The sequence below is a fragment of the Podarcis filfolensis genome (assembly GCF_964270895.1).
Source record: "Podarcis filfolensis genome assembly, chromosome: 10".
In the NCBI taxonomy this organism is placed as follows: Eukaryota; Metazoa; Chordata; class Lepidosauria; order Squamata; family Lacertidae; genus Podarcis; species Podarcis filfolensis.
In genome coordinates, this window is record NC_139612.1 from 56926146 (window position 1) to 56943857 (window position 17712).

Consider the following 17712-nt stretch of genomic DNA (forward strand, 5'->3'; position numbering starts at 1 on the left):
CACAGTTGTGTTGTCCCTTATAAGAATATTGGGGGGCAATCCAGTCAGATGGGGGGGTAGAGAACCTGTGGCCCTCCAGATGTTGGACTCCAGGTCCTATCAGTCTCGGCCAGCATGGCCAATGGTAAGAGATTATGGAAGTTATAGTCCAGCAACATCTGGAGGGCTACAGGTTCTCATGTCTAAAATAAGTTCTGTGATCCTTCTCAAGTGCCTAGCTATCAAACCTGTAGGCTGCATTGCAAAGTCAATAAAAGATTGCACTAGCTAGTGTTGCCCAATTTCCTCCAAAAGGTGGAGCCTATTCCCAGCTTTCCTTTTATCCCCGATTGCAGATCTTCCAAATCCGCTTGCTTGAAAGATGATAGCAAGAATGCTTGTGTATGATGAGATGGAAGTCCTGAAATGCATTTGTGCTTATGGTGGAAATGGAGATGAGGAAATGGGGGGAACAAGGGCAGCTACCATGAAAAGAAAAGGCTAAGACTTCAAACATAAATTGGCTCACGCTCTGAACATATGTTGAGCCATTAACACAAGTGGATGTCCGTAGACAGCTGCCCCTAGGTGATTGGGATATGGACATGTGCATCTAACTCTTAGCCATAAAGACATGTGTGGAGAACTGAGGGCCAAAGATATTAATTTCTATAATGCTGGAATATGGTAATATGTGAGTTTGACACTGGAGCTTCACCATATGCATGTGAAGATCAACATTTCAGATCATGCTGGCATAGCATTACACAGCTTCTGCGTCTTCAGTTGTTTCCTTCCCACTTTCCAACATACATTTTAAAGATGCAAGTAGGGAAAAGTAATATAACTAGCGCCACAGGAAGCTGACTTATACAGAGCCAGACTGTCCATTCAGCGCAGTATTGGCTGCTCTGCCTGGGAGCAGAAGTGCCAGCGTCTCAAGGTTTGTTCACTGGAGATACCAAGACTAAACCTGGAGCTTCTGCAAGCTCCCATTTTGCTATGAACCCTTGCCTAAGATCTCTATCCATAAAGTTAATCTGAACGTAATTCCAGCCAATACACACACACACACACACACACACACACATCCTGTTATACATCTGCCCAGAGGGGCTAGGGCAACCTGGGCAGATGAGTGGGTTATTGTTATTGTTTTTATTAATATTCAGGCCACTCTTCTGAGTCTTTTATGATACTCTGCTTCAGGATTAAAATAAGTCAGCCCCAGAGCGAGGGGCAAAGTTTTTGAGTACATATCACCATTCTCACTAGATCACTTCTGAAGTTTATAGATTCTCACACACACACACAATGTTTAGTATTACTATATTTCTGTGTTTTTTAGTTGTGCTAATGTGTATTTTTATGAATGTTATTGATATAAAATGTTATAATGGTCTGTTGACTGCAAATAAGGATTCGTGTTTTGTTGTAACATAAAAAAGCACTAGGGGGCGCAGTTCCTCTGTTGTATTAAGCGGAGCAAAGGAACTGCTCTTTTTCTGCTTATTTATCCTATTATCGAACATAACGTGTATGCACAGTGTGATTTCATTTGTAACTATTTTTAAACGTGTGTGTCTCTTTAGGTTCCTTGCAAGGCTTTCTCCAAGTCTGCCTGGAGCTTTTGAGAAACAAATTTAACTCCTTTTGCCTTCCTACTCCCGCAGAACGCGGGTTGGGGAGGAAGTCATGTTGCGCTTCCTGGTCTGGGAATGCTGCTCATCTTGACAGCATCTCTTGTTGCTCGCTATTTGTGACAGAGAACAATCCAGGAGCCCATAATGCCCTGCTGGCCAATGTCCCATTTGTTTAAACTCCTGGATGGTTTTCTTATTGGGCCACAATGAAAGGAACTTCCTATCAGCCCCCAAATCAGCACAACATTCGCCACTTTAGAAAACCCAGATGCATCTCCAGATGTTGCAAGAGCACACTTGGATACACAAACCAATCCCACTGCCTGTTTTAACACATCAAAGCTTTTGCTAGCTAAGACAGTAGGTAGGGAAGAATTGCAATGCATTCTCTGTTACTTTATGCCAGGAATTTGGTACAAAACCACTGCTGCAGTAACTTCTCTACATCCACATTCAGTTTCTGGAGTTATCTTCATGCTATGAAGTTGGAGTATCTTCAAATAGTACTTTTCCCTACTCTGTGCTCCCTATGGGGAAAGGGTGAGTGAACTTCTTCCGGAAGGAGCCCAGTACAACTTTTTTTAAAAAAATATTTTATTATTAAGAAAATTAAATTAAACAGCTTCCATAAGGTTAAAGGTAAAGGACCCCTGAACGATTAAGTCCGGTCAAAGGCAACTATGGGGTTGCGGCGCTCATCTCACTTTCAGGCCGAGGGAGCTGGTGTTTGTCCGCAGACAGCTTTCTGGGTCATGTGGCCAGCATGACTAAGCCACTTCTGGCACAACGGAACACCATGACGGAAACCAGAACACACGGAAACACCGCTTACCTTCCTGCCGCAAGATTACCTATCTATCTACTTGCACTAGTGTGCTTTCAAACTGCTAAGTTGACAGGAGCTGGGGACAGAGCAACGGGAGCTCACCCCTTCGTGCGGATTCAAACTGCTGACCTTCTGATCAGCACACCGAGGAGGCTCAGTGGTTTAGACGACAATGCCACCCGCGTCCTGCTACAACTTCCATAAAGCTGAGGCTGAAGGGGTTGTGCAGTACATTAAAAAAAGCCCTGCTGGATCAGACCAAAGTTCCATCTATTCCAGCATCCTGTTCTTACTGTGGGCAAACAGATGACTATGAGAAGCCTTCAACCAGGACCTGAGTGCAAGAGCAATTTCCTCCCCTTGCAGTTCCCAGCAATTTGTATTCAGAGGCAACTTGCCTCTGATGCAACCATAGATGTTTTGACACAGAAGAAGGGGAAACAATGGGCAAGGAAGTTTATCCCTCTGGAGAAGGAGCAACGTGGGACTAGAGGACCTTCCTCCAATGGCTGCACTGAGACCGCATCACTCACGGCAGGCTGCCCTCTAGTTTCCTCACCAGCACAACCACAACAGAGAGCCAGTATGGAGTAGCGGTTAGAATGTCAGGCTAAGACCTGGGAGACCAGGGTTCAAATCCCCACTTGGCCATAAAGCTTACTGGGTGATAATGGGCGAGTCACCGTCTCTCAGCCTAAGCAACCTCAGACAGTTTTTGTGAGGATATGGCCGTGTATACCATCTTGAGCAAATGGGAATAATAAATAAACCTGGAACAGATGTAAAGTGGGATAATCAGCCGTTCAAGGAATAAAGCAGACTATATATCTAAATGAAATAAATAAATAAATAAACATAGTGCCACCCTATTCACTTCCTTAGGTGTGGGCACCACTTTGCTCCTGTGAGTTTAGCATCTCAGTTCGAAACACAACCTGCTTTTAGAATACTTGAAGCACATGGCAAATGCAGCTCCTCATTTTGATAGCTGCCACTCCCCTGTTCTTTGAGACCAGCTTTTATTAATGTTTCACTATGCCTGTTCCTAAAGCAAGGCTTTGCAGCCTTTGATTTTCTGTCCCACAATCAAGTTTTAGTTCATGATACTCACAAAGCCAGGGAAGAAGCTCTGGGAACAAGGGTGAGGGGAGACCAGCAGACCTCCTGTTCACCAAGAGGCTTTTGTAGAGGGCAATGCATTCCATCTGCTGCCCCTGTGGATCCTGCCACCCAAGGCCTCACCCCTGCCTGAGTACAAAGTCCCTACATTCAAAGTCACCACATAAGGAGCTCATGAGACAGTATGCCATGTCTTAGGAGGGAAGAAGTGAGCCTGAGACTGGCCCATGCTCAGTTTATATCCTGCTACTGCTGTGTGATCTGGGACGTCAGATCGCTAGTGGGTTTTTCCAGAGCTGTGTGGACAAGGCTTAACTTACAGCTTGTTGCCAAGTAACATGTCCAGGATGAATGGGTTTAGGAGCCAGCATGTCCTCTCCTGCCCGTTCCAACCCCACCACTCCCCTAGAATGCCCACTTGGGGAAACTTACACTGGCATAAGATCCGCCAGTCCCAATGAGCAAGCTGAGCCCTGGTAGTTACACTGGTATATCCCAGCTAAGCCAGGATTTTGCCACCTGAGCCAAAGTTCCACCACACTCTAAGTCTTTCAGCCTAATGGTTCTGAGCTCAAGATTACAGCCATAATCTCTGATCTTAGAAATACTTCATCAATAAGCTGCAGCATTTGTTTTAATTGGCCCCAATTTCTTTGCCTTGCTAATTTATACATTTGGGGAGGGGGAGGCTATATAAACAATTAAGTATATAACTGGGCCAATTACTACTACACTGTGGATGTGCCCATTGTTTGTGCATTTTCAAACATGCAACTCTGTGTCTGCTGTAATGAGAACAGCCAAACCTCTATTCCCGCAAAAATACTTGTGTGCTTTAAAACTTGGGAGAGCAAGTGCCTTGAAACCATACAGGTGGGCAGCATCCATGTCAACAAGCCAAGCTTATTGAAGACAATCAAATGATTGCATTTTAGTGTATTTCTTGGAATTCAGGGATGTGAGGTTGACCTGGCTGCACCATGTCACCTCATTGACAGAACCCACATGATTTACCATACATAGGAGACGTCACCAAATCCACCAGCAAATCACATTGAATCCATGGACTGAGCCACGAACATCATGAAGCCAGTGCCACCAGGAGCAGGTCTGTGGACCTGAGGTATGGATCCTCTGGATTTTTACTAGGGAGATCCACAAAATCTCTAATCGCATCAGTAGCCACAGACTGCTCCACAAAAACCGCAGATCCGGTGATACAGGGCACCACAGGACACAGAGACATGAATCCAGAGCACAGATCCCTGTGAACCTGTTTATGTTTTATGTATCTTCCCCCCCTGCAAATGAAACCCATAAAACGAAGGATTTGACTAAGGCTTCGTGGGGATCCCTATGAAAATTCAGTGGATCCTCAAGGAATCTGTGCTTCCTATGACTCAGGTCATGGGCACAAATGGGATGGGATGGCTGCTGTTCTTGGATGACCACATATTAAAAAACCATGAGGATCCATGAGTCAACTTATTTTTGTGTCATGCACCAAAAGCCATAAAAGGTAAAGGTAAAGGGACCCCTGACCATTAGGTCCAGTTGTGACCAACTCTGGGGTTGCGGCGCTCATCTCGCTTTATTGGCCGAGGGAGCTGGTGTACAGCTTCCGGGCCATGTGGCCAGCATGACTAAGATGCTTCTCGTGAATCAGAGCAGCACACAGAAACGCCGTTTACCTTCCCGCCAGAGCGGTACCTATTTATCTACTTGCACTTGGATGCGCTTTCGAACTGCTAGGTTGGCAGGAGCTGGGACCGAGCAACAGGAGCTCACCCTGTCGCAGGGATTCGAACCGCCGACCTTCTGACTGGCAAGTCCTAGGCTCTGTGGTTTAACCCACAGCACCACCCGGGTCCCTACCAAAAGCAGTAAGATCCTTGATTTTTACAAATCAGCCTGTGGAGATTGTTGTGACCTGTGATTTGGTTGTGGGGATAGTATCCCCTGTTTTGTTTTGTTTTGATCACGTGCATTCAAGAAGTTGACTTGTAGACGACTAAATCCTCCTTAGAGAAGACTTACTGAAATCAGTGGTTGTGGCCAACTTTTAGGTCCAATGATGTCCATGAGTCAACTCCGAGTAGGACGTGGTTGGTTGGGTACAACCAGATCCGTGTTTGGGTTTGGTTCGATTTACTGCCTTCAAGGTATGGCGCGTCCTCATCCTGAGATTGGCACGAAGGAATCTCGTTCCCCTCAGCCGGTGGGTTGGGTCGGCTGGGGCGGACAGGTGCAGGAAGGGAAAGAAGAGCCTCTGTAACCAGAGGAGGAGAAGCGCGGGCTGCCCTCGGAGATCCCTCCTCCCTGGAGAGACAGTGTGGGTGTTGCGTTTGCGGGGAAAGAGAGAGCGTGAATGAAAAGGGAGAAGACAAGCGGGCTCAGTGCCTGGAAAGGAAGGCGGGAGAGGAGGGCGACGAAAGGTGGGACGAGGGGACTGAGGAGGTGACTGTGGGGAGACAGAGCGCGCGGGAAGGGCCTGGACCGGCCACCCGAAGGAGAAGCGCGAAGGAAGGCGCTGCGAAGAAGGTGGCTCCTGGGCTCAGGGAAGGCGGCGCGTCACAGGGCGAAGAGGCTCTCGCGGCGGCGCCGGGGACCTTACCGTCCGGGCAGCTGAGGGAGCAGGACCAGCCCCGTAGTAGTCCGTCCCCCCCGCCGCAACCGGACCTAGCGAGGGAGGGGCAGCAGAAGTTGAGTTTGGGCGGCCCCGCGGCGGTGTGAGGCGAGGCCACCCCGGCGACGCTGTTCCCGCCCGGCCGCGGGGAGGCGGCGGAACGAGAAGCGGCGGCGGCGGCGGCGGGAGCAGCAGCATGGTCTTCCCCGGCGGCTTCGCCTGAGGCGGGATGAGGAGCCGCCCGTCGCAGCTGGGCAAGGTGCTGAGGAGGAGGTTCCGCCTCGTGCTGGTCTTCGGGGTGCTGGCCGTGGCGCTGTGCGCAGCCTACCTGGAGCTGGTGGTCTTGGCCGACGGCGGGGGACACCCCTTGAACCGCAGTGAGTGGAAAGGGGGTCGTTGGGGCTTAGGATTCCCACGCGAAGACTTCAGCCGAGTTGAAATGTCTTAGAAAACAGGCGGGCGTAACCGAGGCGAGAGTGTCTCTGAGCGTGTGCAGAGAGCCTTACCCCGCTCCTCGGGCCCAGAGGTTCCACTGGGGATTAGGGAGAAGGGAACGCGGCTTCCCAAGCAGATTCGGACTCAGGTGCCTCCCCCCCACAGTGCCTCACAGTGTCTGGTCTGATGGGGGCGCAGAGGGAGACAGGTGAGTGTAGGGGAGCAAGGCAGACCGCGCAGCTTCTGCCGACCTCACAATGCTGCTCACTCTGAGGCGGATATCCTGCACGCGCCAGAGCTGCTGTTAGTGAGTTGGTTAAGGGCAGAGAAGTTTCCTGATCTAGAACCTAAAGGCCTAGATTCATAGGATGAGAGGGTCAGGAGGGAAGCACACCTCAGCTGTGATCCCAGGCAGAAATGGCTGGCTACCTGGAGTGCTCATTCCAGAGATGGAGTCCTTCACCTCTCTGACTCAATGGAAAGGGAGTCCATCCTACTGCTCTTCTAGCCAGAGAGAAAAACCATAAGCAGGGGCGTTCTTAAGGGTTGGCCGCATGGCGCCTTTTCACCCATGCGCTCCCTGGGCTACTCTTCCACTTCTTTGGGCCTTGGAGGAAGCCACTGGTGGGGTGTGAAAGGCAACAAAAAGCAAACTTTTTGAGTTTATGGTCCATGATCTGGGGGCTGGGGGTGTCACAAGGGATGGGAGGGCACCATCCAGGTCCTTGCCAAGGGAGCCAAGACATGCCTCTGACCATAAGGAATAGCCGTAGGGGAAGGTCCATGGTCAGTGTTAGAGTATCTACGGTACTTTCATAGAATCATAGAGTTGGAAGGGATCCTGAGGATCATCTAGTCCAACCCCCTGCAATGCAGGAATATGCAGCTGTCCCATACTGGGATCGAACCTGCAACCTTGGCATTATCAGTGCCACACTCTAACCAACTGAGCTATCCATGCTCAGGCTTTGGATGCAGAAGGTCCCAGGTTCATTCCCTCCAACGTCTCCAGATAGGGCTGGGACTGTCCTCTGCCTGCAACCCTGGAGAGCTGCTGTCAGGCAGTGTGGACAGTACTGAGCTTGATGGACCACTGGTCTGACTCAGTCTAAGGGTTAGGGTTAAGCTCTGGACGTCTTAACCAAGCCACTATCTCTCGACCTCTGCCCTCAGTATCTGTAATAGTGCATTAATAGTATAGACCTGTCCCATAGAGTTATTGTAAGGATTGAGGCAAAGGCTATATTCACATTACTGGCTAAAAATGCAGCTTCGTTGTTCCTTTCCTCAGTTTTGACCCAGCTTGTTATTTTTCTAAGAAATGACAGCATCGATAGCAGGATAGATATGGATTGTGGCTAATGTCGTGTACACAGCGCTTCCCAAACAAGCAGTGGATGCAGAGTAAATAGGAGTGTGTACACAGCCAATGTATGTAAAATATTGAGCTCAGTAAGTATGTAAATACTGGCGTTATTATATGTGCTGGAACATTGCCTTTAGTCCCCGGACTAACCCATTTGGACAGGACTTGCAAAATTAAGGCTGAAAACCCTATGCCCACTTATCTGGGAGTAAACCCCTTTGAATTCAGCAGGACTCCTGAGTAGAACATGTGTAGGATTGCGCTGTAAATTTAAAGATATCCTTGGGGTTAAAATGCACCTTTGGTGAATCTTTCTCCAAAGAAGCTGCCTAGAAATCATGGCCAGAGAGCTTGCAATTAAAGACGCATCGAAGACACGGAGAACTGTAGCCAAAAACGTTTTGCCCAAGGTTGGAGTTGTCTTCTTGGGAGCCAAATGTGCCTTTGGCTAAGGCTAAGGCTTCCTCCAGAAAGGGGCTGTAATTAAAACCTGCCAACTGAAGACAAGAGATGAATCCTTTCTCATCAGGCAGTGTGAAGTTAGTAGGTCCGGAAGAGGCACGTGTTGACAGTTTAGCCATAGGATATAGCAGAGCATGCAGGGGATGGTGATTACGATTTCAAACGTCCCACCACTCAGGACAACTAGAAGGATTTACTTACAGCTGGAATTGAAATGGGAGAATCCTATCTCCAAAGTAGGGGAAAATAGATAGTAATTTGCACCTATCTCTTTTTCTTACGTGCGCATCCAGAAATGTGGGTGTACTCAAATCTGACAGAATATAGTTGATTGATTCATGTTTGGTTATTTCATTTCTATGCCGCTTAATATATTAACAGTATGAGAGTTGCACAGAAAACCGAAGCAGCAACAGAGAGCTTAGAGACAAAGTATTGCAAAAACACAGTTACATATAAAAATGTTACATTAATACAAAGTTACTAATATATATGTGTGTGTGTGTGTGTATTTTAAAAGTTGCTTCATCCTTTCACACAGCCGCCCCTTTTCATGCATTGCAACCCTTTTAAAAATAGCAAAGCTAGTATCGTAAAACACTAGGGAGTAAGCCCATTGGACACAGTGGGACTTATTTCTGGGCAACTAATTATGTGTAGGATTGTTCTGCGCAGCTGAACTCGGACAAATTTCCTTTCTCCGTTGAAACAAGGTTGTCTGAAGGCCATAAAGAGGGCACCATAAATTTGATAGATTCTGCTGCCTCCGGTGCACTGCAGACTATCTGCCAAAACCAGCTTGCTAGAAATCTGGTTATAATGTAAATTCATCATGCTTTAGACTTAGTCAGATGGATCCTAATGACAGTTTTCCTGGGTGTTTTCAATCTTCATCGTGAAGAGGAAGAAAAAATGGTGGTGGCTTAATCGGAGCTTGTCCATACTGTTATTTAATGTGGGCCTTCCTGTATTGCCATTACCGCATTTTTCTGTCTATAAGACGCCCCCATGTATAAGACGCCCCCTATTTTTGGGAACTCTGATTTAAGAAAATGGGGGAGATACTATCCGTGTGTATAAGACGAGCCCAGATTTTGAACATTATATTAGAGTAAAAAAACCCAGTCTTATACACGGAAAAGTATGGTAATTCTCTGTTGTATGTTCTCCTCCAAATCACTGCATTCTCACACCCTTCCTTCAGTCTGGATTTTCTCAAACCAGGGATACTCTGGAAAGGAGAGGGTGAGACCATCTGAATTGAGGTAGGGGGAAATATGGGAAGGCAGAGATTTGGAAAAGAACATTGTATGGACAGTGGAAAATTAATGGAGGTACAGGAAGCTTTTTGTCCACATTAAGCAACAATATGGATGAGAGCTCAGTGATCCTGAGTTGAAACATCAGATACTGAATTGCTCTAATGAATGGTTCACAATGTATTTATATCGTAGGCCAACTCCACATTGCAAAAGTGGGTTGACTGAATGTGGATTAACATGTGGATTGATCACAATTTGCTTCATAAGCCAGTAATTCAAATCATGAACCATGTATCTTTCATTCGGTGTTGCTTGATAAAGTCCTCTTACAATGGGGGAAACTGGTGAACACAATTAACCCTTTTGCATCTGATAAAGCAGACTGTAGTCCACAAAAGCCTAAACTGGTAATAAATTTGCAAAAAGGTCTCCCAGCTACCCTTTTGGCAACTGTAAAAATTTTACGTTTTTTGCACAGCTGTCAGCTTGTCCACCAGTTAAAACAAGAGCCAGTGTGGTGTAGTGGTTAAGAGCGGTGGACTCGTAATCTGGTGAACCAAGTTCTCATCCTGAGGAAGAGAAAGGAGATTGTGAGTCGCTTTGAGACTCCTTAGGGTTGTGATCAAGCAGGATATCAAATCCAAAATCCAAATCCATGAGTTTGTACTATTGGTGTGGCATAAGAAGAGTGTGTGCTGTATTTATTTACATATTCACATTGCGTGGCAGCAGATAACCTTGTTGCATTTACATCAAAGGTTAGCAGTGAACTGTAGCTCAGTAGCAAGTGAGAAACGTATTACCAATTATCTAATCCAAAAAAGAAGGTGAAGGAGATTGAGGTTCTCCAAACATTTGAATACTGCACTGCATCCAGACTTCATCCAGACTGTGTGTGTATATGCAATAATGAAGATTGATTGTGCCTTGGTGAGAATGGGATTGAGGATTACTATTTCAAGCTCTATTAGGGTTATATAAGGGCAAACCATGATGGCTTAAAGAAAATCACAACCAAAATATATTTTGGGAAATGTACACTTTTAAATTGTAATATGTTGTCCTCTAGGTACCTGACAAAAACTAGAGGAAAATTAACTTCTGTGTTTAGTTTATGATTGAGAGGGGGGTTTTTTAGTGGCTTGTGGAGGTAAACTTTGAGACTGCCAGTGCTACCCTACTACCAATAAAAAAATCTATTTTGAGTTGTACTAATGAAAAATAAATACATTTTTTTCATTTTGCCTTCCTAACTCAGTAAAATTTCCACCTTCTACAGGTACAGGCATGCTCTATGTTTGTTTTCTGTTAAAAAGAGCTGGTCTCAGGCTGAAGGAGACAGAGGATGTTAGGAGTGGAGTTCTTCCAGCGTTTTATTCATTCTCCTTTATTTTTGTTAAATCTTTCTTTATAGTCTCCCAGGTGGAAAACCTAGTGACAACACATAATTGGGTACCAGCCAGCATTTATAGCATTGCCTTTGCTGATGCAATAGCCTCCTTCTGCGTTTGTTGTTCTGCATCCCAAAGGTAGATTTTTCTCCAGTAATTTTCCAGAGCTGGAAGTCAGTCTATAGATCATTATTTCCATCTCTGTTTGCAACAGAACACTCACTGTTTAACTTTCTCTGGAACGTACTTATGGCACACGGGATGCGTGGGATCCCAGCAGGCTCCCCCCCCCCCCAAGCTTGGTGCTAGCATTCACAGCATTACTCTGGATTTATTATTCCTGTTAATGGAGGAATCCGAGGGCTCCCTTGGGCAAAAAACAAAGACACGAACCAGGACAATTTGGAGCAAAACAGCAGTCTGTAGGCTTGGCCTTTATTGGAAACTGTCGCGACAGGACTCCCACCCACAACAAGATGAAGCAAAATGGAAGCCCAGAACAAAAGAAGACCCCAACTTTTATTAGTTACTAATCCCCCAAACTACACCCCTAAGACTACATCACAACTACATCACAAAAAGGAGGGGTTGAGGGAGGAGTTGTGGAGGTAACCTGAGTATCTTGTCACCTGGCTAGTTCCTCCTTTCCCCCCTCCCCATGAGTACTTTCCAGGTGACAAAGGGGAGTTTGCAGTTTCCTGCCCCCAGAGGGAAGAGCTGATCATTGTCCTTTGTTCCAGTCCATGCTGAATCCACTCCTATATGCAAGTTCTTTGTGACCTTGATGGTCTTCTGTCTAGGATCATCAGGGTTGGCATAGCCACTGGGCAGGGCTCCTGTATATGTGCTGGTATGCTCAAGGGATTATGGCTGCCCTGTATCAAACCTTCCCCATTTTGTAGTCCTTCCTTCATGGAGTAAAATAAAAGTGGAACGGTGCAGATCCGATGTATGGTTGATTTTCTATGAATTTATAACAGAAGCATAGTGTATGTAGTGTGTGTGTGTGTGTGTGTCAAGTTTGTACAAACTGAATGATTTGGGGGGAGGGTTTCCTGCGACACTCTGGATTATATTCTACTATGGCATGCCTACTTCCACTCACACAAACACCAAAAGACTGAAATATTTGCTTCTAATGGCTTTTGTAAATGTCCTGCAGCATCTGCAATGGGGTCAACTCAGTACTGCTTCACATTTAACATTATGGAATAAGGGGAAGGATCCCATTATGAACTGATAAACTGTGTCAGAGGTCCATGATTATCAGAAACAAAATTCCATTCTACCACCTGGCTACCAAATGTGCCAGACCTCTAGCAAAAAGGGAGAGGTGAAGTTGTGACTCATATGCACAAGACCAGTATCCAGCCAGTATCCATCTTTTAAAATTGGGTTTGCCACTAGGAAATACTGGCAAGGGAGCAGGCATCTGTTTCCCAGTGAGAAAAGATGGGTCTCTGTGCCAGGTTTGGGGAGCATGAGAACTGCCTACAGCCCGGGTGCAAGAGGGCATGTAAAGACTGCTGAATCAATTGCGATCGAAAGGCTGGGATTTTTAAAAAAGATCTGTATTTATCTGCCAAATTCCCTGCTTGATTTTTCAGTTTAAGATTGCTATCTCAAATATCTTTCTTCAGATCTATTTGCTTGTGAGAACTTGTCTTAATGAGTCTTGTAGCTACACCTTCCTCCTATGCTTAGTCCTGGATGACTCAGCACTTTTGCTGGAGAAGGTTGGACTGTTTGTATACATATGGAAAAGTTCAAACTCTTAATGCAAGTGTAAGAAGCCTGAAAGAATTGCTACCTCCACCCATTAAACACATCAGATACTGCTGTCTGAGGAGTATTTTGAGGAGCCTGAAATGAATTTGGTCAGAAACAAGAAGCTCTTCTCATATGTTATATTGCAGTTATATTTGCATTTAAAAAGCACACCTGCTTTGAGCAAAAATGTATGTCTCCCTGACAAATCTGAGGAATTTCATCTGCACGACTGTCAGTGCTCAGAATGATTTGCAATAATCACTTGGCTTGTACTCAATCCTGTCAAACAGGTAATATTATTTGCATATTTCTGGAATAGGGATAGAGTGGACAACCTGGCATTTGAACCTAGTAAGGCAGTAGTCACTAGATCCCCTGACTCATCCAAATAGTGCCTAATTTGGGCCTAATTGAAAAATGCCAAACATCTCTGTACAACTTTTGTCTTAATGATTGGAGACTTGGGACCACTCCAAATTTCTTCATGGAAACTGAAGAACTGTTGTGTAATCTGCAATTAGATTGTCACATGTGATGGTTATGAGTTTAGGTGCCTCACTACATGTTGATGAGCAGGAAAAATACAGGCCATCACAGTTTTTCTGCAACACCCCCCCCCCCAATAAAATTGGTGCATATGCTTTTGTCACACATGGCAACCAATAGATATTGCCTGTTGTTGCCTATGCAGAAGTGCTTTCCATGTAGCCACTGTGTAGGGACATAATGGGACACACCATGGTTGCAAAGGTTCTAGCTTCAATGTTTTCTCCCTGCTTGAACATAAAGTCCCCCATACTGTCTAAGATTTATTTTAATCATTATTTACATCAGCATCAGTGTGAACATGGCGAAAGCAATCTAGGATTGTCTTTGTAGCCATCAAAACCAAGGAACAATGTGGGTTTACAAACCATGGTTAGGGGCAAGCCCTGATTAGCTTTTACCATGATTGTAATAGAGGGGAAAGGAAACATTTCGATGTGAAAGGGATATGGAAAGCCACATGCAAAATACATGCCTTTGTGTGCTTTAGGTTCCTTCTGTGCAGATTAACATCCTAGGAAACAATCGGAGGGTTGTGCGCCCATCCAAAGAGCCTCAGGGGTAAATGTGTTGTCAGCAAAATGACAGAAAAGAAAAGGGCCTCTGTCCAAACCTGCTCTCTTCCATCTTTCCACATCTTGTTTCCCTGCATTTTTTATAAGGTATGTGCTATATTTCTCTCTGGCCTGTGACACTCTATGAGTATTGCCAAACTTAAGCATAGTGGCAGCTCACCTACAATGCAGTCACACCCAGTATGCAAGTCAGTCTGTGGACTCTGTTATGAAGAAAACAAGAGCGCATCAGAAAGAGTGCTAATGACTCTTCTAAAGGACCCCGGGGGCTTTCTCACCCTCGAAGCAGAGCTTAATCACTGCTAACACTAAATGTTTTTATGAACTTACTTGCTAGAGCTTCCAATACCCTAAGGTAAAATAGTTTACAGGTTTCACAAAGGCAGAGATAGCCTTTTCCTTTCCTTTCTAGGTCTTTGTCCTCATCTGTATCATCTCATATCCCCAGAGTATATTGTTATGAGTTTGGGGGGAGGCAGACCCTCCATAATCTCTACAGTCAGTGGTTAGAATTTGAGCAAACTCATAAATTCTGGCCAGTTCTTCACCCACTTCCCACAATCCTTTCAGTTGCAAAGAGACATTTCACTCTTTGCAGTCTAAAGGTAAATACAGTTTAAGGCAGTGGTTCTCAAACTTTTTTTCTCCTGGACCACACTTTCAGAATAAAATTTTACTTGTGCCATACCGAATTCTTTATTGGTAAGAAACACATTGGAAAACAGAGAAAGAAACAACAACTAGCAGTGCTTGATTTATAATGTAGAACACAATTACTTTATAATATGATCGTGGGATGCCCAGAAAGTATAAAACAATGCAGCTACATAAGAACGTGAATAAGCTCAGCTGGTTAGAGCATGGTGCTGATGAGGCCAAGGTTGCAGGTTTGATCCCCACATGGGACAGCTGCATGTTGAACTAGATGATCCGCAGGGTCCCTTCCAACTTTACAATTCTATTATTTCTATGATTCCCAAAATATAAATGAGTTAAGCCCTGTTCCCTACACACACACACACACACACACACACACACACACACACACACTTTTCTGCTTGATGGGCCTGTGACAGCTACCTTACATTTTCATTGCTTACATGCAGTGGCCCTGTGCAATCTCTCTTTTATTTTACTGTGCCTGTTTTGGAAGAGTCCCCTTCCAAACACACAAAATCGTGGGTTGTTGTTTTTTCAATTTCAAGAAAATCCAACACGGACTAAAACTTTTGGCCTTTCACATCAGGGGGCGGGGCACCTTAAATGTGCTTCATTGAGTCGCACCTAGCAAATGTGCACAGAGCTGCACCCAGCAGCCTTGTAGTACAGGTTGAATTATGATAGAACCCTCCCAGTAGCTACTAAAAGTGAACGAAGTGGAAGTACAGTAGTTCATTCACACAACCTGCTGTGGTAGCTGAGAGTGCAATCAATCAATAAATAAATAAATAAATAAATAAATAAATAAATAAATGAATGAATGAATGAATGAATGAATAAATAAATAAATAAATAAATCCCATCTGTGTAATATTTTTCAAGTCATAATATTTCCATCCACACAGAGACGGTTTTAGGGTAGTACAACCGGTGCTGTTGCACTGGGCACTGTCTTGCAAGGGGTGCCCAAAAATGCTGTAGAATGGACCACAAAATCCTCCTCCCCAATTTTTTGTGTTGCACAGGGTGCCACTGGAATTTGAGAACCCAAAGCCTGTCACTGCTCCACTTGTGGCCCTTTAACAAAATGTAAACTCCATGATTCAGGGGAATTTGATGAATTAGTGCTTGCATACTGCACAGGTGACTGGGAACATCTCTGGAGAGCGATGATGTGTGTCAGGTTCACATTTATTTCCACAAGCAAGTTCAGGCAGGAGGATGGCATAGATTGGGTTGGTTTTTACTTACACTGCTGCTTTCACTCTAAGACTGAAGGCATTTGCAGGGCAAGGGTTGTCTGGGCATGTGAATGGGTGGGGATTAAACAAAAAACCAGTGGTTGGTGTCCTCCTCCCCCCCCCCCCCGTCTTACTTCCTGGTATTTATCATGGCTTTGTTTCCCACACTCTTAAATAAACAGCAAAAGTGCTTGTGGAGTTTTTATTTTGATGATTTACACAAGGTCTACCAAGACGGGGGGGGGGGACAGAATCAGAATTAATAGGATGAGGCTTTTAAAATTTTATTTGGCTAGCATTATGAATCAATGGCTCCAGGCAAAACTTGTCCTTGCTTTGTTCTCTCTGGAAAGTGAGAACAACCCAAAGGTTTTTTTTATCAAGACTTACTTATTATATATATTTATTTTTTTCCATTTATATCCCACCTTCCCTCCAATGAGTGTGAGGAGGCTTCTATAGTTCTCCTCTTCCCCATTTTATCCTCACGCCAACCCTGCGAAATAAGTTAGGCTGAAGAGTGAGTGACTGGCCCTTTATCCAGGCATTTAATTCAGCATTGTAGAGTGGTGGCTAAACATAGCCATGTTCATGTAACTTGGTTTGAAGTGAAGCCCCTTCCAATACACCAGGCACCCCCAAACTTGGCCCTCCAGCTGTTTTGGGACTACAACTCCCATCATCCCTAGCTAAGAGGACCAGTGGTCAGGGATGACGGGAATTGTAGTCCCAAAACAGCTGGAGGGCCGAGTCTGGAGATTCCTGTAATACACCTTGAACACAGGATGTTGTGCCCACTGTGTGCACAGGTAAGACTAGCCCATAAACCTCCTCATACCCTCCAACATTTCTCTGATGAAAATAGGGACATCTTAAGGAAAAGCGGCATCAATTCAGAAACTGGGGCAGCTTCACCCAGTCAGATGGGCGGGGTATAAATAAGTTATTATTATTATTATTATTAGTAGTAGTAGTAGTAGTAGTATTTCTGAAAATCCAGGACTGTCCCTGGCAAATAGGGACACTTGGAGGGTCTGATGCCTGAAATCCTCCTCATACATTATTTCAAATTGTGGGTAGATCATCTGGACCCCTCTTGTCTTTCTGCCTTATACAGTGGTACCTCGGGTTAAGTACTTAATTCGTTCTGGAGATCCGTTCTTAACCTGAAACTGTTCTTAACCTGAAGCACCACTTTAGCTAATGGGGCCTCCTGCTGCCGCTGCGCCGCTGGAGCACGATTTCTGTTCTCATCCTGAAGCAAAGTTCTTAACTTGAGGTACTGTTTCTGGGTTAATGGAGTCTGTAACCTGAAGTGTCTGTAACCTGAAGCGTCTGTAAGCCAAGGTACCACTGTACTGAGGTCTTAGTCTACACAAAGGAATGACCTCTTATGGTAAGTAGTAAGCAGGGAACTGCCATGACATGAGGCCACCACATTGCTGAAACTAAGTGGGGCCAGGGCTGATCAGTGCCTGCAGAGGTGACTGCTCATCTACACTTTCTTAGGTTGCATGGCATGTATTAAGATAAAGAGTAAATGAATGTTTGTTTTTATTATAAATATACTATAATAGGATCGCCTTTGGACTTCCATACCCAGTCCTGTGCTTTTTTAACTGTAGACTAGAAGAGCCATGGTTGAAATCACTGACAGGAAGTGCCTTGAAGTCTTTGTCTAGTGGGCTTCATTCCAGATTTCACACAGGCCAGCTTGAAGGCTTGGATCCTGCCAGCATATTGGAATACTGTCTGCTTTGGCACTCCCTTGGGACTCTGTTTGCTGCCCAGATGCAACACTGTGCCTGGGG

At 45.2% G+C, this 17712-nt stretch overlaps 1 protein-coding gene across 2 annotated transcripts in view; it reads left to right on the forward strand.

Annotated features, from left to right (window-relative positions):
* Positions 1-5526: 5526 nt before the first annotated feature.
* B4GALNT3 (beta-1,4-N-acetyl-galactosaminyltransferase 3) overlaps positions 5527-17712 on the forward strand; it is a 67768-nt gene continuing 55582 nt past the window's right edge. Inside the window, exon 1 of one of the 2 annotated variants that reach the window (XM_083572273.1) lies at positions 5527-6570. In XM_083572273.1, coding sequence (XP_083428399.1) covers positions 6423-6570 — 148 coding nt within the window. In that variant the 5' untranslated portion in view covers positions 5527-6422. The remainder of the gene's footprint in view (positions 6571-17712) is intronic. The other variant, XM_083572274.1, reaches the window with a different exon arrangement.